This window comes from Aquila chrysaetos, chromosome Z (assembly GCF_900496995.4).
Source record: "Aquila chrysaetos chrysaetos chromosome Z, bAquChr1.4, whole genome shotgun sequence".
Lineage (NCBI taxonomy): Eukaryota > Metazoa > Chordata > Aves > Accipitriformes > Accipitridae > Aquila > Aquila chrysaetos.
This window is the reverse complement of record NC_044030.1, coordinates 76639382-76665407: the sequence shown is the minus strand read 5'-3', so window position 1 is coordinate 76665407 and position 26026 is coordinate 76639382. Positions and strand designations below refer to the sequence as shown.

General features: G+C 42.1%; 1 protein-coding gene across 20 annotated transcripts in view; it reads left to right on the top strand.

Annotated features, from left to right (window-relative positions):
• The window catches only part of UNC13B (unc-13 homolog B), a 225204-nt gene that overhangs the window by 182231 nt on the left and 16947 nt on the right, over positions 1-26026 (top strand). For 11 of the 20 annotated variants that reach the window (XM_030003613.2, XM_030003611.2, XM_030003609.2 and 8 more), the window contains 7 exons: positions 5076-5172; positions 5968-6111; positions 6250-6327; positions 7328-7405; positions 14503-14591; positions 17781-17933; positions 19847-19970. In XM_030003613.2, the coding sequence (XP_029859473.1) occupies positions 5076-5172; positions 5968-6111; positions 6250-6327; positions 7328-7405; positions 14503-14591; positions 17781-17933; positions 19847-19970 (763 nt within the window). Of the gene's footprint in view, positions 1-5075; positions 5173-5967; positions 6112-6249; positions 6328-7327; positions 7406-7973; positions 8010-14502; positions 14592-17780; positions 17934-19846; positions 19971-26026 lie in introns of all 20 variants that reach the window. The other 9 variants (XM_030003607.2, XM_030003599.2, XM_041120756.1 and 6 more) reach the window with 1 other exon arrangement.

Sequence of the window (26026 nt, the reverse complement as noted above, 5' to 3'; positions counted from 1 at the left end):
AGATTTAAATACTGATGTTTCATCTAGACCTTGCCTGGCATTGCCTTTCAGGCAGTTCTGCTGCTCTCACCTGCTGGGTTGATAGCAGCCTTTTTTTTTTTTTTTTTCTTCAGTGGTATTGTTGACTAGTGATGCTTCCAGTGGGCCACAGGCCAGCTCCCAGGTACCCTCAACAGAGCGTCCCACCTGGCTGTTCTTCCCAGCCAGTATATGACTGTTCACTGCTGTCTAAATGCAGCACTTTGCACTTGCCCCTCCTGAAAAAAACATCTTGGCTTGGACTGTGTTTCCAGTTTGGCATTTTGAATTCTCTTCCCATCCTGTGGTGCACACAGTCCCTCAAGCCTGGTGCTAGCTGCATACTAATAAGACTTGAGGCAGTTGGTGTAATTGGTTAGCTTGGGCTATGGGTCTTGCTTAAGAAATCAGGTCAGTGAGAGGCATTAACTCAGTGAATAGGGTGCTGGAGCAACAGTCTCAGAAGTCCCGTTCTCTTTGCTGCGCCCCTGAGGCTGTGCCTCTGAGTCAGTGCAGTCTCAGGCAAGCCATCAGATATTCTTAATCTCTCCTTTTCTCCTGTGTAATCAGGATAATGATGCTCAGTTTCATTCTGCAGTCTTCTGCAGGCTGTTCTGCTCTGCTGGCCTTTGTGGTAGAGCTTCAGTGCTCATGTACATTTGCAGCCGCTGGCTTTGTTACTTCACTTGTATTTAGTACAATAGCCACATTGTCAGACACAGGTGATGTTTATTTCAACCATAACCCTCACCTGTCATGAAACATCCCCTTGGTATCAATTACAGCAATGTGCTCTTGTCCTTTGATTTGCTTCATCACAAGTATTTTTAGTCCTGAAGCTTCCTTAACCAAAGGAGTCCACGCATCAGGTTTGCACATCAGTAAACTCTTTAGATGAAACTAAATTGCTGCTGTCCAGAGAACAGCTGAGTTGTCTGTCTACTCGACAGACAAGAGGCTATCCACAAACTTGCTTTTCATGTTGAAACAATGAGGAACCATGTTTCTGATAGCCTTGAGATATGATTGAATAAAGTGAAGGCTCCAAAGTATTAGAGCTGAAGTTTTTATACTCCCCTTATTTTCTGAAATTCAGCAGCAGTTTCTGAAACTGAAGTAGCAACATAGCTGGAAGTGGATCTTCAAAACTTCCTTTCTTCACTTTTTAGCTGCCAGCTAAAAGCTGTGAAGTGTCAGTTTCCGAAAACCCCTAGCTTTTTCGATGTATAAATAAGTGTTCTATGTTTTGTTTTAATACTGATGTTAGCATGCAGCTAGTATTGTAGCTTTACTGGAGACTGCCTCCTCTCTGGTAGGGGAAGGCATTCCTTCCTTTGAAATCCTGTCTTATTCTTCTGGCTCGCTGCATCAAACATAGTATTTATTCTTTTAGTCTTTGAAACCCTGCCTGCCTTCTTGCCTCTGCCCTTGCCAAGGCCCACAGGATGTTCACTGGGTACCCACATGCATCAACACAGCAAATGAACAAGATTAATTCACCTGTAAAGTCTGAGACCACAGGAGCAAGGCTCATGGCCAAGCTGAAATTGCAGTCTTTTGTGTTACATTACTGTTGTGCAACCAAGAGAGGTAAACTTTCATTTAGTCACAAAGCACCACTCCCTTTCCTGGCAGGCAGGATTGAGGCATATTCTGTGCAAACCTCGTTTGGAGAGGTTGTCTGTGCCATCTCGAGTCAGGCTGTGCTGACCCCTGCAAGCATAGAATGTCTCTGAAGCAGCACCGTGAGCCTCTGCCTTGTGTGCTGGTGCGTGAGACATTACGGTGTTTGCTTCTAGATCAGTAATTGAAGCAGACAAGGAAGAAGATATTTGCCATATAACCATATTTTGAAGCTATTTCTGCATGAAATCAGATTATTTTTATTAGTTTCTGTGCTAGATAATTTTTAATATCATTTTGGATATGTTGCCCTCATAGTGCGTAGAGTCCCCTGTCACTTGCTCAGTAGCCCAAGACCTGAGAGTAAAACACTGTAAGGGGTATTTGGCCTAAGGTGACTCTAGGTTTGTGTTACAGCTCAAAGCACATTTTGGTCCTGAATGTGCCCAGGGACTGGAAGTATTTATAGATGATTTGTATCTCTTGTGTTTTCCTGCCAGCCAATAAAGGACAAAGTTGAGGCTGGCTTCACAAATGTAGTTACAGAATTTCCTGACCTAAGTGGTTCACTTTGCACTTAAACATTTGTATTAAACCTCTTTTGGGAGGTGATGCTTTTTTTATTGGGAGGGGGAGCAAACACACCTCCACCACCAGCAACTACTCAGCATTACATTTTTGCCTTGCCACCTTTGTTTAGACAATTTGGTAAGACAGTGAAATACCTAGCCACTTGATTTTGTGTATCAACATATGGTAGCCATAAAAATGGGCAATGATTGTTCTCAACAGTGAATGGCCCTTTCTTATGAATGTGGTGCAATAACTAAGGATGAACAATAATCAGGAAGTTGCTCTACTCAGAGTGAAAATTGTGGCTTCTGGCACAAACAAGTAATCCTCCTTGTACATGGACCTATGACGTGAAGCAGTCAGCAACTTGCAGCCTGGGAACTGTGAAACAGGTGGAAGATGTGTAGTTGCTTGCTTGTAAACTTGCCTGAGTTCTTTTCTAAGGATTGAGCTGTTGTTATAAAATACGCTATTGTAGTTTAAAACAAAATGTTGAAAGCTCAAGAAACTTGCAGCAGACTCCAAAATATGCTGACTTGTAGGAGCCTAAAGTGCCATTCAAAAGGAATTTTTCCAGAATACAGGAAGTCCATATGTCTGTGACAATGTTCCACTCTTGCTGCCTATATTAAATAGGGCTGCACAGACAGGTTGCTGTTGGCAGTTAACACTGTGTCAGTTACAATTTCCAATATTAGCACTGATGTGCTTTATATTTCAAAGTGTAGAGAGTATTTAAGGCTATCTAGTGTGCTCTGTCTGTGAATTTGCTCTTGATCTCCCTCTCATGTCTGGCACATGCTTTCATGTTCTTTGCAAACTTAGCCCATAATTAGCGCAATCTCTATGAACACAGCTGCCTGTTTAGAGGAGGCTGTACTCTGTGAAGCTCATGTAATAATCTTTTGTATGGACTGAAATCACACATGGGCACTTTTTTCCTTTATTTCTGAATGCTGTTTAGTAATATTTGAAATTAAGACTTACTTCAGCTGTGGTTTGTTGGCACTTACACACAACAAATCCTAGACAGATTATTTAAATAAAGATGTAAGTGCTATGTTGTTGCTTAAACAGACACACCCTCCCCGCCTTTGATACTGTGTGAATAAGTCCCACAGAGCAGAGAACAGAAGGATGACCAGCTGTAAGATCCCATCACTGAAGCCGCTTCTCACCTTGCCTATTTGGCCAAGGTGGGATTGTGCAGAAGCCTTTTGTTCAGTGTAGGAGGTAGCTCCAGACACCACCTCATCTAAGGCAACTCCTTGAGATACTCCTTGGCTGTTTCAGCCACTGTTTCAGCAGAATCTTGGATTCTGCTCTACCATTTAGCTTATCCTCCTAAGTGAGGAGAAGGAACAGAGACAAACTTTGCTGTCCTGCCTCTAGTACCTGCCTGTTTTGGGGACTTGACTATGTGTTGTGGTTTAACTCCAGCTGGCGACTAAGCACCACGCAGCTGCTCACTTACCCCTTTCCCCCACCTCTGGTGGGACGGGGAGGAGAATCGGAAAAAAGTAAAACTCGTGGGTTGACATAAGAACAGTTTAACAAAAATAAAAAATAATAATAGTAGTAGTAATGAAAAGGAAAATAACAAAAAAAGAGAAATGAAACCCAAGAAAAACCAAGTGATGCACAATGCAGTTGCTCACCACCTGCTGACCAATGCCCAGCCAGTGTGCAAGCAGCGATCCACCCCTCCCAGCCAACTGCCCCCAGTTTATATACTGAGCATGATGTCATATGGTATGGAATATCCCTTTGGCTAGTTCAGGTCAGCTGTCCTGGCCGTGCTCCCTCCCAGCTTCTTGTGCCCCTCCTTACTGGCAGAACATGGGAAACTGAAAAATCCTTGACTTAGTATAAGCACTACTTAGCAACAACTAAAACATCAGTGTGTTATCAACATTATTCTCACAGTAAATCCAAAACACAGCACTGTACCAGCTACTAGGATGAAAATTAACTCTGTCCCAGCTGACACCAGGACACCATGCTCCAAAGCTATTGGTCCAGCACTTAACATGAACTAAGTTTGTGCTTCTTTAAAAGAAAACAATGAAGAACTGCTTACAGGGCTGGCCAATTTCCTGCAAGACCTAGCAGATGTGCTGTGCTATCACCAGAAGTTAATCTTACCCAAGCATCTTCACAGTGAGATCAGCAGCCCATTGAAATGGGAGGGTGTTCTAGAGAAGGCTTGGGGAAAGGGAAAGCAGGATTGAAGTGGAGAAAACTAGCCTTGATTCTCCCTCCTAGGACTCCAGAAATACGTCTGTATCTGCAGATAAAGTGGCTGAAGGCCCCTGCAAAACAGGTGCTTCTTTTCCTCCCTTTATACTCATTTGCGGCTCTCATGTGAAAGATGGTACACCCAAATGGGCAGCAGGATAGTGTGCTGTCTCTCTTGGCATGCAGAGAGAGTGTGTTTGGAGGTCTCCTTTGTCCTGTCCAGCACATGGGTGAAAGCAGAAGAAAACACAAAGTGCTCTGAGATGATGCAAAGTTAAAGGTGATGCTCAAGGGGGAAAACCAGGATGCTCAAGGGAAGGTACCAAGGAGAAGGAAAGATGGGAGGAGGACAAAACCAGTTCAGGACCAACAGTCCGCAGAGTCTGGGCTAGGCTGTGTTCTGCTGGTTGAGCCCAAGTGATGGTACACGCCCTGCTCACCAGTGGCTTGTGTACATGTACGAGTATTTTGGGGAACTTTGGCTGCACACACAGATAACAGCATTCAGACGTCTAACAGTGGCAAGCTTTCACAAGGCTTGCTGAAACAGCAGCACTGTCTGAGTCTGGTTGGGGCGCTCTGTTTCTTGCTGTAACTTGCTGTCTTTCCTGTCCCTCCTGCAGGTGGTTTGAGCAGTTTGTGATGCAGTGGCTGGATGAAAATGAAGATGTTTCCTTAGAATTCCTGCATGGTGCTCTGGAGAGAGATAAAAAAGATGGGGTATGTAGGTCACTGTGAGTGGAGGACTTGGCGCTATATCCTTCGGTACCCAGAACTAAACAACACTAAATTCAGCTGTCATGCAAATGGAGGATGCAGCCCTTTTTGCTTGCTGAACAACTGGGATACTCATTTAGTTTAGGACTTTTCTCTACAGGTCACAGAGGGCTGTTTAATAGCAAGGTGCATATCATTCATTTATGTCTGGTCTGTTCTGCTGCTGTTAATCTGTCAGCCAGTGGCTTGGTACTCTTTCATCTCTGTGTTTGTGAGAGGTAATTGAAATATAAGGCACTTTGCTTGTACTTAGTCATGCAGTGAGAATGTGACCTTAATCCACTGACAGAGTAATCTTATTCTTAATTTGCTGAGTATTCCTAGTGGAGAGCAAGAGCCTTCCCATTTGTCCAGTGACTGTTGGTGCTGTAGTCTGTGATGCTAATGTAAGCATTCTCTTTAATAACTAAATTTTAAGAAAATCTAAAAAAAGCTTTTTGCTCTCTCCTTTCCTCATTAACTGATATGCAGGCTGTGCATTTTATTAAGGGTCCCAGCATCATGTTACATTTCCTTGGTGCTTGTCGTGGTATAGTTGGTGAAGGACAGTAAACTTATAACCCAACAGAATTGGCTATTTAGCTCCTCCGGGCGTTTGGAGAGCTTTTGACTAATGCTGGGGAAGATGTAGGTTTTGGTAAATTTGTCCTGCCTCCAGTGTGGCAGATGATGGAGACATGAAATGGGTGTGTTTCAGATCTTTCCATTTGAGAGTGACTCTTTGTACTTCTGTTTTAGTTCCAGCAAACATCCGAGCATGCTCTGTTCTCTTGCTCAGTGGTGGATGTCTTCACCCAGCTCAATCAGAGCTTTGAGATCATTAAGAAGCTCGAGTGCCCAGACCCCGTCATTGTTGCTCATTATAATAGGAGGTTTGCTAAGGTAATGTCCTCAACATCCAGCTGTTTATCTTTTCCTTAGGGGGATGCAAAACAGTATGATGTTTCTTTCGTTTTATCTCCTGGAGTTCTCCAGCAGTGATAGAGGACAAGTAACAGTGCTCACATGTTGTCTTTGCAGACTATTGGGAAAGTGCTGATGCAGTATGCTGACATCCTCTCCAAGAGCTTCGAGTCCTACTGTTCCAAGGAGAAACTGGTGAGTCATGCTGAGCTTCTCTTCTGCCCTGAGGAATCACATAATTGTCCTGATGAAACCAAGTTGCTCACATTGCTCCTGACCATGTTGATGGTGTAAATATCTTCAGTATTGTTTTTATCATCATTTGTGTGCTTTTGCAGATTGAATTCTGGCTTGGCTGTAGAATAAAACTAGGTCCTGAAGTTGATCTGTGGGGTTTGGAGGCTGTCAGGTCCCCTTGAAATTAACTTCCACTTTGCCTGTCTGTGTGTCACAGAGGTGATTAAAAAACAATTTAAAATGGGCACAGATTGGTCTGTAGATCTGGTGCTTAGCAGCACTCTTGGTTTACAGTTGTCTCCATCTAATTATCTTGCTGTTTAATCCTGAATTCAGTAAAATTCTATGTATTAAATAAAACAGGGCCTTACATTTTTGAACCCTGGGTCTGTCCCATGCTGGTTTTGCTATCACCCACACCTGTATTGGGGATGCAACTGCAGAGGGAAGAGTCTATTGCTCAGGCTGCCCTTGACTGTTGCTCTCAGGCTCGGCCTGGCGGGACCCGGATGTGTCTCTGAATGCAGCCTTGGCTAGCAGTTCCCCTTCTCATCTGGGATGTACACCATTCACAGTAGTACACTGCAGCATTAAGAGACTGAACGTGACACAGCTTGGACTCTTGCAGGGAATGGCAGGAGCTGCAGAGAGTTAGGCCTTGTCCTGAGACTGATTTCTTGTCAGCTTGTTCTCTGTTTGTGATAAAGCTGAGGAGAAAAATACAACAGCAGAGATATCCTGATCTGGGGATTCTATAACTGGCCATTCCATTTCAAGCTGGACTAAAAATGACTTTTCTCTTTTACATTTGAGTGCTGAAACCTGTGCATGCCCTACCTCCTGTTTGACCCTCAGATCTGCTGGTACTTGGGGAAGGGTGTTGAGGCACAGACTCTACCACTGGTGAAAATGTGTTGGCATCCTGAGCAGTAACAGGCACCTGCTTTTGTCCCTTCAGCCCTGCATCCTGATGAATAACATCCAACAACTGAGGGTGCAGCTAGAGAAGATGTTTGAAGCCATGGGTGGTAAAGAGGTAAGAGCACTAAGGGACTGAGTATTACTCAATTCTACTGCACTGTTACTAGGTTATTTGCATCATACTGGTTCTTAAAGACTGCAGTCATAAGGAGAGCCCCATGACACCTGGCACTGTAATAAGTGTGAGGGGACAGCCATGCCTGAAGCCTTTTCAACTAAATTTATCATAAGATGCAGGAGTGAATGTTTTGAAGCACAGAATAGCATGGAGAAGGAAATAAAAGGTTACATACTGTGCTCACATGGGCTGGATGTGGGCATGGCTGGTGGTTTCACAACTCTGAGGAAAGACAGATAGGTCTGAGAACTGTTGACATCGAATCATTTTATGTGGCATATAAATGTGGGACAGTACCTTTGGAACTAAATGTCCAATATCTAATATATTGCAGACATGCAAATTAGAGTTCTGTACTCATGCTTTGTTGCATACTCAGACATGTCCATTTGTTCTGTGATGGCCATTTTTACAGAAATAAGGTTTTCCTCCCCCATATCACCATTTCTGTTCTGATATAATCCATGTATCTTTTTTTTCTCTTCTTTTTTCATTGCTTTTCAAGATTCGGGAAGATGAAGAAAAGGCTGCTGATGCTGATGTTAGGAAAAAATTATTTTCAAAGCCTAAGTGCATTTTCTTTGGTTGTGTTGTGGTAGAGCCTGTGCTACGACCTGTATGCCAAGAGGAAAGTCAGCTTTGCTGATGGCCAGCTCAGTTCTTGCCTGTATTGCTGTTTCAAATCTTTCTTGTGCACAGTGGCAGAGTTCTATGAAGTGGCAAAAATCTCAACAAATAGATTTACACCATAAGGCAAGGAAAACTGCTGTCGTTATTTTGCATGTGATCTCAAAAATCCTAATTTCTGAACCCTACATCAAGAACTAGCATTATATGCTCCTAGCCGTAATAGCAGTCGTAGCTAAATGCTGATTTTTCAGGAAAAAATAAACTTGTGATGAAATGTTTGTGAAGTGGTTTATAAAGTTTTAATCCATGTGCACCATTTAAATGCATTTAAATGGATTTAATCCATTTAAAACCTTCCTCAGGAGGTGTAAGTAAGGCAGAACAGAGGTAATGAATCCACTATTTCCACTGTACTGTGGAATCAAAAGAAGAATAGGGGAGAGAAACCCAGACTATGAGCAATAAAACATACAGGAAGAAATGTGGCAAACATGCTAGGAAGCTGGGTTTTGGAAGTGATTTTTTTCTTTTCTTTTCAAATGCTGCTTGTTCACTTCATTAGGCTGCCACTGATCACCAGAAATAAATTGTGTTGTGTTAGGAGCCTGCATTATTTGCTATCCCCAGGGGTTTCCCTCTTGGTAACTATGTAGTACTTTGCTTCTTGACTTGAAACCTGCCAGGTCCTCTGTTTTGCTAGAGTAAACAAGGTCTTGTCCTACTCTGAGTAGTCCTTTTTCTGATACAGGTTGAACCTGACCAGAGAGTAACAACTGGTGAGACAACAGCTTTGAAAATAGAATGTGTAGACAAATATGCTGCTGGAAATGCATCTATGGGTTTTATCTTCTTCAGGAAGGGCAGTTCTTACTTTCTGTGACAGACTTGATTTATATTCATCTATACATCACACAGTAGCTTGCACAAAAGTAAGCATTATCCTGACTGCTCTACCCAAAAAGGAACTGCTTCCTTGGGGGAGTAAGAAAGTAGCATAGCGATATGTCCTGGTTGTCTTGAACTGTTCACCTTTTTGTGTTCTCAAAGTTGGTGTTGAGGACTAGGTACCAAATATTCCATTGTTCCTGTGGCAGGTATGTTAGACATACCATGCGTGAAGCCAGACCTTGGGGATTGGTTTCAGTTAATGGGTGCTTTGGCTTCATCTGCTTCTGATTCACAGATCCATCTCCATCTACAGCTGTAGCTATATAGCACTGCAGAACTCTGAAAAGCTTTGAAATACTGCTGCTACCTAGTGCTCTTTGCCAGTGGGTCCAAAACACACTCGTATAGAAATCCATATCACTTACTCCCTTTTGCAGCAAGGGAAACGAAGGGACAGGGCTCACCCTTAGTCACCCTGCAGTGTAATGGCATAACATGGAACAGAAATGCTTGCCCACTACTATTTCTTGAGATTGGGCTCCTTCATATAGTGCCTTCTTTTACTATTTTTTTCCCCCAAATGAGGAATTGTACCTTTGCCCCCACTTCTCTTATTCTTTTTCCAACTGTGGTATTCAGAAGGCACAAAATGGCAAAAATTGCCCAGCATCTCTGGGTTTAATGGGTTGACATCATGTGGTCTGTGAACATTACTAGTCAGAAACAATAAGGACAGCAGCAGAGCTTTGAGAGAGCTCTGTGTGGAGGGATTCTCTTGGGTCTGTGCTTGAGATCTCAAGGCATATATATATATTTGCACACATACATATACACACAGGCACACACAGAAAGAAGTCTCTTAAATGATTTTTAGGATTTATAATTAATACTTTTATTTCCCTTCTGAGCTGTGTTGATTTCACAGGATCAAAACAGCTTCACTGTGGCTCAGTAGCATTCTCAGACATTCCTGAAGCATGTTTTGGAAAGGCAGCATTTATGGAGTGGCAGGTAGCATTAAAAGCATAATGAACAGTGGAATCGGGCGGTGAGTCGTGCATGGAAATTGGGTACATGAATACCTTTTGAAACCTTTGATTCCTCTGAATCATCACCGATACACCCACAGAAAGGAGATTGTAATTTAGCTCAGTGCTAAAGTGGGCTCTATAGATTCATTGCTAGTGTTTGCCTGAACTTGGCCCCATTTATTTAATTATTCATCCATTGTCTTATAAAAACTAATGTAACCTGCATTTTTTACCCATCTCTGCAGTTTTCCTGCAAACTTCAGCCTGCTCTGTGTGCTGTCCCTGACACCAGAATAAGCCTTTCTCATTTCGCTCAAGAGAGATGCTTTTCTGCAGTCCATTATTTTGCTTAGCTTTTCATGAGTTATGAACTCATGGCACAAAGGTGCTGTACCGCATTGCCCACTGCTGGAGTCTAGAAGTGCTGTGGAAGCCTAGTTTAAAACATTTCTGCACATTTTTTTTTAATCCAAAGTCAAGCATGTGAGGTGAGTGTCAGAGAGAAGCACTGCTTAGGGAACCCAAAGAATTAGCTGCTGAGTAGCAGCAGATCGTCATCATACAATTTTCATGCCTTCAGTTTCAAGCTATTCTGTATAATTAATGCTTCAGGAAACTCTCCTCTTAATGCTCAGCCAAGTTAGCCCACATTTTAAATCCTAAATTAGCCACCTGAATAACAAATTGCAGGACAGCTTAGAAATAGCCGAGACTTGATAGGAATGTTCTCAAAGCATTTGCAGTATCTACTGATGGCTCCTCTTTAGCATCCTATGTGCCATAGCTAGTGCCACCCTAGTATTTGAGAAGCTGGCAGATGTTGTTTGGATTCAGTACTCCAGGTTCGTTACTTTTGAATCCTATAGGAAAGTGGGGAGAAGCATGAAAATTCAGTATGAGTCCCTAAAAGGAGGTTGGGTCTGACTCTGAAGAGAGGAGCTCCCAGGGGCTAGTGGAAGGAGGCAGAACAAAAATCAGCAACTTCAAGCTAGAGCCAGATGAACTCTATAACTTGCATAAAGCTAAAATAGGATAGAAGGGCAAAATTCTCTAGCTGCTGATATGTCATATCAGGCCTGATGATTTCACAGGTTCTCTGGCTTTAAGATGTGAATTAACATCTTCAACCTTCTAGAAGGCAAGAGCTATGTTTCTCCAGCTACAGAGGAGCCTTCCAGTTCTGGTTGCTCATGCTTCACCACCAGTGTGTGTAGAAACCAAAGAAGAACTAATGACATCTCTTGGAAAACTTGCAAAGTTCACAGCAAGTTCTTAAACTCATGGTTTCCATTACATCCATGAGAGAAGCAGGAGAAGGTCAATCTAAAGTGAAGTTCATAACGCTATGCTGTAAATGCCATCCTTCAGATTAGCAGAGAACTTGAGGTTCCAGCCCTGAATGTGCTTGGATGAGACTTCGAGGCCCGGATTCTCTTAAGTGCCAAGACCCAAATCTTTTCAGGAAATTAACAGGGCCCTGCTTTCTTCCCTGAAATTCAATATGGGGTTACCACTTCCCACTTTGCATGCACCTCAGTTTTCTGTATTGCACATTTAGTCTTAACCAAGGAACTGTGTCTGTGCCAGCTATTACTTCCACTGGAATTGCAGCACTTGCTCAGAGATCAGAAGCCACCTCACTGTGGGTACTGTCCCGTGTTTTGCACAGAGAACTTTTCATTAGCTTTCTTCCTCTGAATCATCTCCAATACACCCACAGAATGGAGATCATAAGCCTGCTGGGCTCCAGCTTCTGATAGAAATGGTCTGGACGTGACATATGGCAGTGACCCAACTGCCTAATACTGCTTTCTGCTTTACTCTGCCAGCCAGATTTATCATGCAGTCCAAGTAGCATTTCCTGCTGTCAGTGATGGATGATATGCTTAGAATTCATTGGCTGAGCAGCAACAGCAAAACGTACACTGTTTCATATGAGTGCTGTTATTATTCCTTCACCATATTGGCAAATAATAGTTTGCAGTTACACCACATGCTACAGGGACTCTGTAACTAATGTGTGATTTATATATGTGAAACAGTAGTACACACACCTACCAGCACCTTCCTAGTGGACTTAAATCCCAGTTAGGTAATTCCCCCAAATTTGCTTTCAAGCCAAAGTGTGCCAATACCTAAGCATTAATGATTAGTAATGTATTATGTGGACTCCTCCTTCCATAGTAGCAGTTGCTCAGGAGACAACAGCCTTTCTAGGATGACAGAGGAGTTGATGGATACTGAACCAGAATGCTTACCACCAGGGTTTGACTTCCTGAGGGTGTGGCTGGACAAAGTTAAATCTGGGCAGCTGTCTTGCCAGTTGCACCCAGAGAGCTGTGAGCTGATGTTCTTTCTGGAGGAGAGTTCCTTGCCACAGATAATGGAGCTCATCCCCTTGGCAAAGCATCGCTCTAGCTTATCGGTCCCTTCTCGCAGTACAGGGCTGGCGATCAGCCTTTCTTCTGCTCCCAAGAAGGTCAGTTTGCAATCAAAAAGTACAATAGCAAGGAGAAGCTTAGAGGTGGTTGGTGAGCTCTTCACCTCACAGTAACACAAGTCATTAATTGTATGGTTCATGAACCAGGGAAATAAGTTGTTGATGCTGACCTCAGACATCCTCTGGACTTGTAACACATGCATCTGGTAGCTTGTGAAGAAGTAGAAGTAAATAGTGAGGAATAAGTGTCTTGTGCCAAATTCTTCTGGCTTTTTTTCTTTTTTTTAACGTGGAAAAGCAGTTACTTGAAATGTTTTGTTGAATCATGAACTGGTCCTGCCTCAAATCTAACAGAAGTGGCCAAAATCAGAGAACTGTTAGGTGCCATTAATTGTAGATAGCAAACCAGACAGCTTGTGACTTGTTGCCCCTTTACAGTAGAAGGGAAGGATGATGTAAGGGCAAGACAAACCACCACCAATAGAAGCTGATTTTGTTTTGTAACCTACAAGCTTGGCTAGAATGACTGCTGATTGGCATGACATTAACTTCCTTCTGCCTTTGTAGAGTAAGGGAGTTATAAAGGTAATAGAAATACAAATTAACTTTAATAAAGGAAAAATAATCAGAGCTAGCAATACCTGAAGTTATAAGCCTTAAGTAAGCATCATTTGCTTGTGGTTTTTTTTAATCATTTTAAAAATTGTGATCCAGGAGTTTCATTAGCACAGGTTCAAATGCATAATAGTGTCAGCTTTCTGTGCCATCTTACAACAGAAAAGTGAACTGATCAGATTCCAAATCCCCTAAGGCTTGGCTTTCTCTGACAGATGCTGAGGAATCTGAAGAGGGCTTCAGCATTGAATATAGAAGTGGGAACTCTGGTCATGCTCAAATCCTGTATAGCTGCATACGTGGATATACCATAAAAATCTAAACTGATTTTTAACCACTGTACCGGCCTCTGGCTCATCACATTTGTAAACAGATGCTCTGCCTTAGAGGTAAAGGCTGAAGCTCTGAATGCCAAATGCAAACATTTCTGGAAGGTTGTTGTTTTGCAAGCAGCTTGCCTGCCTGCATGTAAAGGCAAATCTGTTTTACAAGTTACTTTTTCAGAGCAAATAATCCCAAAGAATTCAACATGTGTTGTTATGTATACACATAGATAGGTTGCTCAGAAGTGGCTCTTTCCAGGCTTGAGGGATGTCTACAGTTGGAATACAGGATACTGTATTCACAGTGTGAAAACAGGTGGCTTTGGGCTGATAATAATGGAGCAAGCACTTTTTTACAGAACATGCCAAGGTGTCAGCAGCATCCATGTGGTGCCTGGGGCACCTTTTTTTTGTCTGTTTTGTGAAGTCTTCTCTAAACATTTGTATACAAAAGGCTGTCTGGCTCCATGTGAGAGTAGAGCTACTTGTAGCTCAATGCCTGTAGCTGGGATTATGCTTTCCAAAAGTGATCAGTGCACAACAGTTCCTGCCGTTATATTATGGCCAGATTTTCAAAATAGCTGGGGTCCAGTCTTCTGAGAGCAGTAGCTGGGTCAATCTTAAGTTTGAATACTTGACAGCAGGGTGGAAGGTGAAATAGCATCTTTCAAGACCATGCATGGAGAAATGCACAAGTAAATAATATCCAGTCTGAAAAGCCCTGTCTCTTTCTAGACTTAGAGGGGTGAAATGACCCATGAGACAAAGGTATTGCACAGTGCTTGATGATTTCTCAGCCTGCTTACTCTGTTGGCTACAGGGAGTTCACATTCACTTTCTTGCTCAACCTTACAAATATCAGGAAGGGTATCAAAGGGTATTGGAGCCTGGGGAAACCATTTGCTGCTGTTTAGGCAAATAACTGTTGATGATTTCACAGCTTCTGTAATAGCAGCAGGCAGAGAAGGAGAGCATCCTAGCTGGCAAGAGTCCAGCAGTCACAGTTCACCTGCTTATTAAGAGTAGCCTCAACAGTGAGGAAGAGCACTGTGAAGGACAGCAGACTGCCCTCTGAGTTCAAGCTAAGTGCTCTTCTTTCATCCACAGTTGGATGCAGAAGCAAGTGACCATCTCAAAGAGCTCCAGGTGAAGCTGAACAATGTTTTGGATGAGCTGAGTGCTGTGTTTGGTAACAGGTGAGTATAAGGAGGTCCCTGTCCTTGCATCATTCCTTTCTTTTCTCTAATCTCTTTCAGTCAGGCTAAGAAGAGAAAAGAAACTTGTGTCAACTGCATTATATTTTTCTTTTTGTCATAAATTCATGGTCTTTCAAATACTGAGACTATCTAAAGAAGTGAGAAATGTTTTTAAAGTCTCTCTTTTCTATATAGCTCTGCTTAGAAATGTAACATGGAGATCTCTCAACTGTGAAATGTATTTGAATTACATGGAGTGATTTTTTTCTGTAAGTAGTGCTTGTCGGTAGCAGAATTGCCTGCTCCTTTATTGCTCGGAAAGCAGTTTCCAGCTTAGCGTTTATGAAGCAACATTCTTGTTTAAACGTTCTGTTCTAAATGTATGAAACAGCTGACTGATTTCTAGTTGTTAAATTAATATTGGAATAAAAAGGAAACAGGTTTAGAATTTGAGATTGACTTGTTCTAATGCTGCAGTGAGTGGTGTTTTCTAATGTTTCAAGGGGAGGAGCTCTTTAACGTATTGCCAGAGTAATTGATGGCAATTAAGTTTTATTGCAAATCATGTTACCATTTACCTGAGGATAAAAATGTGCTCGATTTCATAATAATTTTGTAGTGAACCATAAAAGATGTCAATTAAGCAAAATCTAGAAATACAGGGCTCCCAACTGATCTTCGAAAACAGCCACTTCTCATGATAAACCCCATTCATTTCATGTTGTGCTTTATAACACGATTAATGCAGGCATGAACTGTAGTGTAGCTGAAACATGGGCAAGGGTAATAAAGCAAATTGTACCAACTTGGCCTCCTACAGTCTACAGATTTGCAGTAATTATGACCAAAAAATCACGGTGGAATTTGTCAGAGACTGGATTTCAGCACACAGAGCTAAGTGGGGAGATAAACAAGGAGATCCCATTGCCAGTAATGGATGCTATATAGCAAGAAATGGAGAGGTTCAAACTGTAACTGAATTGCATCGATAAGGTTCATAATTAGATGGAGGATGAGTGAGAAATCATAATTAGGGGGTGAATTTTGTTATCTGAAACCTGTCTCCATGGTGTCACTGCTATAAGACAATTAGGGTACAATCTTGACATTTGCAAATATGATTTAAAGAGATTATTCAGTATCAGCATACATACCAGGGAGTGTTTTAGAGAGATGTGCCAGCAAGAGATTTAGCAAGTCAGACAGCTCAGATGCTTCGCTCATTCCTTGACAGTAATAGGGAATGAAGAGCAGAGCTGCAGTTTACTGTATAAGCAGGATCTTCTAAAGGATGTAAATGTGGGAGGTAAGACAGACATCCACAATATTCTGTGCAGAGTCTGTAAACAGTTGTTCCTACAACACTCTGCACACCTGACACTGCAGATCTTAACTTTTCTTCATCTATGTGAGATAACTGTGCCTGCTGGGAAAGCAGCACACATCCGGAGAGCCTCAGCACCTTTGTGCTGAGAGAGGATTATGTTTGGACACAGAAGTGTTTTCTGCTTTAAAGGATATCATAGAGAAAAGGAGTCTTGAAAGGATTTATACTTCACGCAAGGCTAGCTGCTCTTTTGTTCTTGGAGGCTCTAGGAGTGAAGGAAGGAATTCCTGCAGGAATTAGGGAGCAGAAGGCCCTGTCTGACAGCATAGGGGAGGCTGTCTTTTAACTTGCTGCTGCCAAGGGCTACTGTTAAGCTGTACATCTGCACAAACTTCACTCTCAGGTGAACCTGTTCCCACAGTAACTAATATATCATTTTTCATAATTGGTGACAATTCTGCCTGTATTAATTTTTGTCTTTTAAGGGATTCTGTTATTTTTCATACCCTGGCTGGGGGTTTACAGCATCTTGAAGCAGGGTCCTGCAGTTGATGGGAGGATTGTGAGGTGAGATTAGCCTGTAACAGTACAGGGATTGTCAGCAGTACAGGAAATTCTTTGTACTGCTTTGTTTGATGTGACTTATGTCTCTGGTTAAGCTGTCATTGTAGCCACAACTGACTGCTGCAAGCCACTCTCTGCTAGGGACGGGGAATGTGGAAGTGGAGGCTGCATGGAAAGACAGCTCTGGAATTGCTCTTTGGAACTGCCCTAGTGAGAGTCAGGCTAGAAGTGAGGAAGAGGGACCATGAGGCTTGAGGTGGCAATGCAGGAGAGGAAAGAGATGATGAGGTGGAGAAGGAAGGTGAGAGCCACAGGGCAGAGGGGTTGTATGCTGGCACCCAACCCACAGATGTCCTAGGGGGCTCACACAGCCGAAGTTCCACTTGTGCAGATATAAAGCTGACTTCCAAACCTGTGTACCTGCTCTTAAATCTCTACCCTAGCTCCTAGCACTGACTTCTTTTCCTGGTTTCAAAGCTCTGTGCTGTTAGTGGATAGCTAAATGTCACTTGTAATGCCTGTTGTTAGTAACTGTTCTTTTAAATGTCAAAGCATTTTCCTTTATTCATTGAATTGATATGTTGACAGCTCTGCTGATCTATTCGTCATTTTTAACCATTCTATTATTTCATTTTGAACCTCCTCTTAGCAATAAGAGATGGAAAAGTAACTGTGCTTTAATGCCTTGCATGTCACATCATTGCAGTGACACTGTTTGTTGCACAGCTGAGCCCCACATCCCATTTTGACACTTTGATATAGCATGGACTGTATGGCAGTGGACTGGTTTCAGTTGGTGTCTGCCTTCAGGCTCTCTCTATTATTTTAAAGACTTAGCTTATGATGGGTCATAACCGGATTACTGCCGATGGACTCCTGGGTGCTCAGAGTTGTGCATGCATTGTGCCACTGCTCCATACAATAACCCGATCTCTGTGGTGTAACACCCTGTGTAGAAAGCAAAGATACAGCAGCGTGCTTTGAGCTAAGAATAACAGCGTTTCTTGAAATCAGGAAAGGATCGTTTATTTTTGCAAGCTGAATGAAAAAACTCCTCTCAAACGTGATTGTGTCTCACGTTCAGAGGTGGTAGGCTGTCTGTGGATGATGGGCATAAGGAACTGGATAGCATACCCCTTGGTAGCAAATACAGTAAGGAAATGAGCAGCAAATCTCAGGAAGGACCAAGCATGTAATTGAGTGCATTGTTTATGGACTTGCAGTATTTTACCTTATGTACTAGACCTGAGATTTCTGCCACTGATAATCTTGTTTTTGCCTCTCTCCTATCTGCTCAGCTTTCAGACTCGTATTGATGAGTGTGTCAAGCAAATGTCTGATATCCTCTGTCAAGTGAAAGGGACAGGAAATGTTGCTGCTAATGCCAGAAACACAGTTGCACAAGATGCAGATAATGTCCTGAGGCCATTGATGGATTTCCTGGATGGAAAGTAAGGGAGTGTTCAAATATATGTTACATACACAGTACATTGGATTGGGAACACGATGGGGAAGGCAAAATAGCTCTATGTTCTTGGATTGTTCTTGAGATGTCCAGCCTCCAAATTTTCAGGAAGAATTAAGGTCTTTTTTTCCCATATCTGTCTGCATCTCAAGCCATGAGTCACCTTTTCAGCCTTTATTCAGTGCCAGAGCACACTCTCAATTCTCCTTTCTCCCTCTGGCAATTATAGCAGTCAGCAAAACACACTGCTGATCAGGTAGTGGGAAAGACTGAACTTCTAAATTTACTAGCTACATTGTTTTTCCTATACAAATTGTACTGTAGCTAATTAGCAAAAGTATTCCAAACCACATTTACATACTTGATACATATACTACTCAGTATCCCAGTCATGTTAAGCGTGTGTGTTCTAGACACACCTGGTGCTGTTCTGACTAGAAAATAAGTTTCTGAACTATGTGATGTACACAAGCTTGATCCATTGCTTTAATTAACTGTTGCCATTAACACCATGCAGCATGATTCAGCTGTACAGGGACTTTTTGTGGCTAACTGCACGTAATTCTCATCAGCTAAGCCTTGAACTATAAAGAGGAATAGTTTTTAATCATTGTAGAAGTTAAACTTCTTGCTGATGCACAGCAGTTCTTTATTTGAAAGGGGTGGCCAGAAATTTTCATAATAAATGCTGCAAGGGATGTGAAGCTTTATAAGTTTAAAACATAGCTTCTTTTGTTGCTCTTTGTATTGATTGTCCCATCTTTCTTTTGGGTCACCATGTAGTAAGTGACTCTGCAGCAATCATTACCTCTAGAAGTCTTCTCATTTGAGCATTTTCCATGCTTGCCTTCATGAATGCTGAAAAGCCACCTTCCTTTGTGTCACTGGGAGCTTGGTATGCTATAGGCTTTTCATCCAGCTGTGGAGCAAGTCATTTTGATTATGATAATCTGAGCCTGGATTATTTTCTTTCCTCCTTTACAGGAGAGTCTTTTTCAATGCTTCCTGCATCCTACCCACATCAGTCTTGTCCCTGTTCAGTTTTGTTCATATACTGTCTAACCAGCTGTGGGAAGAAGGGAAATCTGGGAGATGTTACACAATGTAGAAGAGTCAGCTATTGCCTGTGCACTGCTACTGGCTGCAGTGTTCCTGTTTTGTAGCTCGCCCAGTGTGACCAGTAAATGCTGAAGTCCAACAATCATTTTGAAGAAGAATCTAACACTTCTTGGCCTTTTTGGTAGCCTGTACAATAATAAAGGAGGAGAAACTAGGGAGATAAAGCAGATAAACGTATGGCAGGTGATTGGTGGTGAATGCAATTGCAACAAAATACAGAGGAGGAGTCCCAGAAATGCTTTGAGGTGGTTATAGAGGTGGAAGAATTAGAGACTTCAGCAGTAATCAGAAGGGGTACAGGAACTTCTGCATAACAGTCTGGGAATTATTAATTTAGATATTCAACAAAAAGCATTATAATAACCCCTTGAAGTTTAAAACCTATTATTCTGTATTTGTTTGTAATTTTTTCCTATATACTCTGGAAACCTAATACATCAGGAAGTATCTTCTTAAAGTGAACCAGTTCAATGGTACCTGCTCTTATTTGGACTATTCCCAAGCACCATAATTTAGTGATACCTTCTGTAATCCCCAGGTCAATGAATAGAAATGATTGAGATCAGACATGTCAATAATCCATTTTGGCCAAACATCTTTAGTGCTAGAACTCCAAGGGTGAAGACAGGCTGTACTTTATGAAAAGGAAAGATTTTTACCCTTAAAGCAATTGTTATGACAAACTGCTTTGGATGGGGCACTGATTCTTCCATACACACCCCTTTTTTCCTTGCAAACTGCATTCTTTGAACTTACTCAGTTCTTGCTCTCTTCCTGCAGCCTAACACTGTTTGCGACTGTGTGTGAAAAGACAGTGTTGAAACGGGTGCTGAAAGAGCTCTGGAGGGTGGTAATGAATACCATGGAGAAGCTGATTGTGCTGCCTCCTCTTACAGACCATACGGTAAAACATTTTCTCCTTCCTGACTCATAGCAGAAAGTGTTGCCATTCCCTGTGTAACTCATCTCCTCGACCTAATGAGTCATCTGTCCAGGTAAATTTGCCTGTGTGTAGCCTGCTTGAGGATGGAAAAATATGTCTGTAACCTAGTAAAATAAGAGAGCAGCTCTATCTATAGTAGGGTTGCAAGATACAGAGCACACTCTAGAAAAAAAACCAATTCAAAATCCATGATCCAAAAGGAGTTGCCAACAAGTGTATCAAATTGCATTGGTTAGGGATTTGCAGTCCCTTAAAGAGAGCTGTGTATGTGGGATTATTGGGCAGTTAGTGTTGTCTTCATGGCATTAGATCAACACCTATAAACACTTTTGTCTAATTATTGTCATCTGTTAGTCAGGTGTCTCTCTGTATAGACATAGTTAATTTGGGGTTGCTTTTTAATGACACTATCCCCCGTTTTACCCCCCCAGAAGGCTTTAACATCAGTATGGGCTGGCATGATTTCTGTGTCTGTGATGTTGGGGAGTTGGAGCCACGTCCACATAGTTTGCCTTCAAAGGTAGTCTTTTATATAATTGTTCAGCTGTGTGGACATGCTGGATGAATGTGTGTTATGAACATAGTGATGTTTTTAACAATGGTAGATTAACTCTTCCCAAATTTTGAGAAACCACAGAAACTGATTAAATGTCAGTCATGCACGCCCAGCTGCTCTGGGGGACGATACTCAGTTGGAGGCAGTATGAAGTTTGGGCTAAAACCTCATTATTTGGAGATGATCCAGAGCTACTTTTCATCTCTGTGTTGGAGTAAACTTGCGGTCTGTGGCTAATTCATGCTGATGTATTTTTTTCCTCAGTAGTGAGTCGAACAATAGTGGTTTTCACCATTCAGCAGTTGCCTACGTATTTTGAGTGGACTTCTTGGGTTCAGTGTCTAGAGAAGTGATGCAAACCTGCATCTTGCCCTAGGTGTTTCTTGCTCTGAGAGGGAAGGCCTTTGTCTCTGGCCTTGATGATGACAACTTTAAACAAAACTGCTGAGATGCAGTGTGCTGTCATACTTACTAAGCACAATATTAGCATGAGGCATAACTTCCTAAAGACTGCTTGCTCTGAGCTCAGATTTGGAGTAATCATTTCTGCTTGCCTTTTTTAATTTATAAAGGAGAAAAAAAATCTAAATTTAAGAAGATGAAATTTCTGTCTCTCAGTTGAATTGCTGTAAAAAGGAGTCTTTGGGGATAGGTGCTAAAATCATCATGTAAGAGCAGCATTAACATGACCCCTTCAGAATGGAAGCAGTGAGATCATGGGCCTCAGAGAGAACCAGGGAGGAACTGCTTGAGCTTTATACTTGCTAGTTTTGAATTTTAAAGGCAGACTAGGAGAGTGATTCAGTGCTTGTATCATAAAGAAGGCAATAAGTGTGATCAGCCAATTCTTCCAACCTGCGGGATGTTGCTATAAGCCATTTTGAGTTTTTTTTACAAAGAATTTCTTGTTGCCATCACTTCAGTTTCAAATTGAGAAGCTCTTTCTGTGTAATGAAGCACATCCCCAGTTGTCTGAGATAAAGCAAAATGCTCATAGCTGGATTTTAGGCTGTCTAATCAATTTTATCATAGTGAGGAGGCTGAACTAGTCCAAACTGGAAAAGAGTTGCTGTTTCAGAAAGGCAGCTGTGAACAATGCAATGATTAAAATGGCCTTGTCTTCAGTCCTTGAGCAGGGAACCTGTAGCGAGGCTAGATGGGCTAGAAGGGCAAAGAGCTGCTTCCACTATCCCCTGAGACATATAGTGATTTATTCTGTCACCACCAGATTTTCATGATCCGTAGTAGTGAAGGCTGGCAGGGCAAGGCAATGGAAAACTCAGGGTTGGCAGTGTGGGCAGAAGCAGTACTTTCTCTTTGCTATTCTACTTCTTTGCTATGCACGTCTTATCTAACTTTGCTTTCTTTTTTTTTTTCCTTTTGAAAGCACATCAAACTCAGAATAGCCCCAGGCACTGTAACTCACTTTCCTTCCAGCCCTCAGCAAAGAAAGACCTAGTGCTCCCTCTCCACGTTTGAAGGACCACTGGATGGGGATTTCCCTCCTAAAACTCCTCTGCAACCCTTAAGAAGTAGGGAATATTCATGGGAGAAAAGCTTCCCTTTTATGGAATATTTTCTCTCCTTTCTGTAAAATTGCTAGAGGTGCAAAAGTGTTTTTTATGGTGGTCATGGAAAGCATACTTGGGTAGAAGGTTCCTGACATGCTGCAGTGTGTCTCACTTGTCGCTTGCATGACCCTGTCACTGCACAGTGCTTTAATGCCTGTTAGTCTCCGGACTGATCTATTCCACTTAAATTAGCTCAGCCTGTAATACACAGGGAAGAAAATCTAAGCTCTGCTCTTCCATTCTTTGCTGCTTCTGGAAGATTTTGTGCGGAGTGGGGCTCAGGTGAGAAAGCAGTCAGCTACTGCCTGTGAAGAATGCAATGGGGACAGGCAGTTTTACAGCCTTGCACTCTGACAACGTAAGCTGCGGGTGCCTTAATGACTTTCAGATGAGTGGCTTCTACATCTCCGAGTATTGACTGCCCATGGGTTGTGAGATTAGTAGCAACATTATCTCCAGTAACTCACCAAGCACTTCACACCTCACTAGTTTTAAGTAAAGATCAGCATTTAATTAAATACTCTCTGTCTTGGATGAGTGCATATGCAAAGACAGCTCTCTGGGAATCCTTATTTTGGGGTTCAGTGCACAACGCTTGGGGCTATTAGCAGATTAGTTATACATTTCTTTCTCACTGCTTAGGACAAAACTATAGCATGCCATCAGTGACTAGTCAGGTCGGTGAAGAGTTGCTTAATTTACACACAGATGATTCCTCTGGAGCCTCTCCTTTATTTATTTCACACAGTACGCTACAGCTATTCACGTGAGGCTCTGTTTGTGCTTGCTCCTGCTGTGCTTTTTTCTACTTGTCAGACTTCTCTTCACTAAAGGAGAACATGGTCCAGGATAAGAACAAAATTTTCTTTAAGCTGCAGACCGATTTTAAACGCAGCTTCCAAACTGGCTGTTCTTCAGGCTTGTCTGCCAGCAGCCCCACTCCAGAGCTAGTCTGTGGAGGAAAGTGTGGCCTTAAGAAGTTTTCTGAAACCTTTCTGAACTTGTGTTAGTTTAAATGAATCCTCTCCCTTGTGCTAGCTAGGAGCAGAAAAGCCCAAAGCTGCCTCTGTTATGAGGAGAAAAAGCTTTCTTAGCCTTGAATGAAATGATGGTCTGTGAACTTCACGTGCCCAGATCTCTGTACTGACAGGTAATTATTTTCCCTGTTTCATCCCCACTTTTAAGCCTCTTTTCTCAGTGTTTAATACACCACAACAGCTAAAAAATAGTCTCAATTTTTAAGGGATGGTAGCAAACATTGCCTGATGATGAAGTTTCTAAATGAACTTAAAGGCTGCTAATAAATGATCAGATCTCATTGTTGTTGAATGTAGGAATTAAAAAATTGGGAAAGGAATGTACAGTACCAGATGAAACTTCCTTGCACTGGTACGTCTCAGAAAAATAAGCCTGAGTAATAATATGTTTTCCAAAAAAGGACTGGAATTCAAAAGACTTGCAGTAGGGTTTTGTTTCCTAACTTTGTCAACTGAGCAGTAGGACAGTTAAGCTGTGAGAGTTTGAGCCTCTTGGAATATAAATTGGGGCAGTTCTGTTGGCTTCTAGCAATTAGACTTGAGTCAGCTGATGATCCTTCTCTAAATGCTTTCACTTGAGGGGAAAAAAAACCAGTCCATTAGCAAGGACCATTAATAAGGAATTTAAAATCTTTGTGTTGTGGAATACAGATGTCTTTCACGTTTCCAAAAAGTTTAGGAAGGTAAAACTAATTTCATGGGAAGAACCAGGAAAACCAGGAAAACTAAGGTCTGTCCCCTTCCTAGCTACGTTTGACACAGAGCTAGGCAGAAACAATTCTTAATAAGGACTTAATTTGTCCTCGTATTCTGTCCTTGACGTTTTAATCAATTCCATTGTGGGCAGCTTTTCTCAAAGCTACCTGATATTTAAGTGTAGTTGTTTTCATTCCCTAGGGGCACACCTGGAATAAGTGCTCTCTGTAGAGCTTTCTGATATGTTTTCCATGAATAAATGACTTTTTTGAGGAGGTATAGCATCTTGTTTACAAGAATGCCATTTGGCCAAGGAAGGAGCTGTCCATTAGATGTTACCAGCATTGATGACAAACTCAATGTAACAGTAAAATAACTTCTCCATGCAGACACATTGACAGAGATCCGCACTGACTAGGATTTTCTTAGCAGGCGAGAACTGAGGAGTAGTTATCTGAGCAGCTTTGTTCCTTGAAGCGCGTATCAAGTCACTGGGTATTGCTCAGCGTTACCAACCTGCCCTGCTTAGCAGCCTGCAGCAGGGAAACTATGTGCCTAGGCTAGTTAATGTTGTTGTTCAAATGTATTTTAAAAAAAAAAAGTGTCCAACGAAGGCCGAAAATACTGGATCAAGGAATGTTAATATTAGTGTGTTTTGAGACTACTCACTTAACTTTTTCAAAATTCAGGTTATAAAAATGTTAATTTTTTTTTTCTGCTTGGTCAACAGGCATGAGAACCTTAAGTTTTAAGACCTGTAAGTCAAACAAACTTCATGACCAATCGTACAGAACAGCAGGCATATCTGTTGGGTGCCAGAGCACTGGCTGAAGCCATGTCCCCTGGTGGATTACTTGGTGTGGCCCACAGTGAAATCTTTGTGTTGCTTCTGGTGTGCAGTCACATTCAGCCTCGCTCGCTGGAAATACAGAGAATTTTGTATTCTTATCAGTTAGAGGGTTAAGATTACCCATTGGATACTGGCAGCAAGCGAAGCTCCCAATCTAATTTCAGAAACTTTCCTTTATGGATGTATTGTCCTTGCCTGCACTTCTCCCCCCCACCCCCAGCCCAAGGGTTGTGAATGTAATCAATTATCACGAGCTTCTGTTTACCTACAAAGTCAATAATGTTCATTCTGTATTGATTTGTATTCAACAAACATAAAAGGCTGAGCAACAGTGAGCGTTTAAGTGATGGTTATGGATAAAGCAAATCAAGAGGTTGTCTGTGATTTCAGATCACAAGGGTCTTTCAGCTTGAAGAAATCTCCAAAGCTGGCAAAACTAAAGAAAAAGCATCTCACCTGAAAAATCACTTCTGGACTGCTGTTGTAATGGGCAGAGGGTGTCCAGTATCCCTAGAGCGGCTCTCAGTCTTTCCAGTGTTAACAGCTGTAAATGATTTGCCTGCTTTTCTTCTGTAAAAGGGTACCTGCTACCTCTAGCAACAGCTATAAATACACTTTTTTTGCTGAGGTGAACCCATCAGTGGGGCTGATGTTAACTTTAATCCTAGAAAAAAAAAAATTATTTCAGCAATGATCTTTGCAGTAGAACCCAGTTCCCAGAGTCTCCTCTGCAAATGCATGTATGGGGTAGTTCCTGCTCCACAGAGCACTGGCTTAAAAGGCAGCAAACAAGTACTGAAGAAGGCAGCAAAGAAAACAAACTGAGTGGCATAGGCAGGGGTAAAGGGCAATATAATACTTCTGGGTTTACATCTTGCTTCATTACAGTTTGAGGGATTTTGGGGTGGGGAGTTGTCATGGTAGTTGTGATTAAGTGGGAGGGTGAAAGACTTGAGATAAGAAAGGGTAGTAAAGGAAAGGAGGGCTGTGGACAGGAGAATTGGATTTACTGGAGACCTTTGGGGAAGTGTGGGCCTCATGGAGCCAGCAGTCTCCAAATAAGATGAGCTTCATCTTCTTCCAAGTGTTTTCCTGAGCAAAAAGATCCTACTGAAGAAGATGAAGCTCATCTTATTTGGAGACTGAATTAAGCTTCCAGGGACAGACACTGGTGGTGCCACCCACCAGTGTCTGTCCCTGGAAGGTTATTTCAGGTATCCAGCTGGGACATCCCCCAGGCACTTCTCAACTGATACCTGTGGTGACATTTACACATACTTTTAACAATAGCCCCTAATGACCAATTA